This window comes from Myotis davidii, unplaced genomic scaffold (assembly GCF_000327345.1).
Source record: "Myotis davidii unplaced genomic scaffold, ASM32734v1 scaffold27, whole genome shotgun sequence".
NCBI classification, from domain to species: Eukaryota; Metazoa; Chordata; class Mammalia; order Chiroptera; family Vespertilionidae; genus Myotis; species Myotis davidii.
In genome coordinates this window covers 2,355,534-2,355,916 of record NW_006297821.1, presented here as the reverse complement: position 1 = coordinate 2,355,916, position 383 = coordinate 2,355,534, and the positions used below count along the sequence as shown (strand labels likewise).

At 62.9% G+C, this 383-nt stretch overlaps 1 protein-coding gene across 1 annotated transcript in view; it reads right to left on the bottom strand.

Moving 5' to 3' along the window:
• Positions 1–51: 51 nt before the first annotated feature.
• The window catches only part of DVL3 (dishevelled segment polarity protein 3), an 11,987-nt gene continuing 11,655 nt past the window's right edge, over positions 52–383 (bottom strand). Inside the window, 1 exon segment of the mRNA XM_006773657.2 lies at positions 52–380. Coding sequence (XP_006773720.1) covers positions 169–380 — 212 coding nt within the window. The 3' untranslated portion in view covers positions 52–168.

Below are 383 nucleotides of genomic sequence, written 5' to 3'. Positions count from 1 at the left end.
GCAATGTGGGCCACCCCACCCTCGCTGAGCTCAGCGAGCAGTTAGCGCGCCTGGATTTAGTTCCGTTTATTTCCCTTTCAGGTACCAAAGTAAAAAAGACTGGACAGATGGAGAGAGGGACGCAGCCAGCCAGGTTAGAGGTGGGATGGAAGTGGGGAGGGGCCCTGTTCACATCACATCCACAAAGAACTCACTGGGGTTTCCCATGGCCATGCGGAAGGACTGTCTGCTGGCAGTCAGTTCGGGGGGCACTGAGGCCAGGTCACGGCCTGGGGGCGCTCCTGGGGGTCCCATGGCCGCGGGCGGTGGGGGCATCATCAGCATGGGGGGGCCATGGAGAGGGGGGACGCCAGGGGGGCCGTAGCTCGGGTGCGTGTGATGGC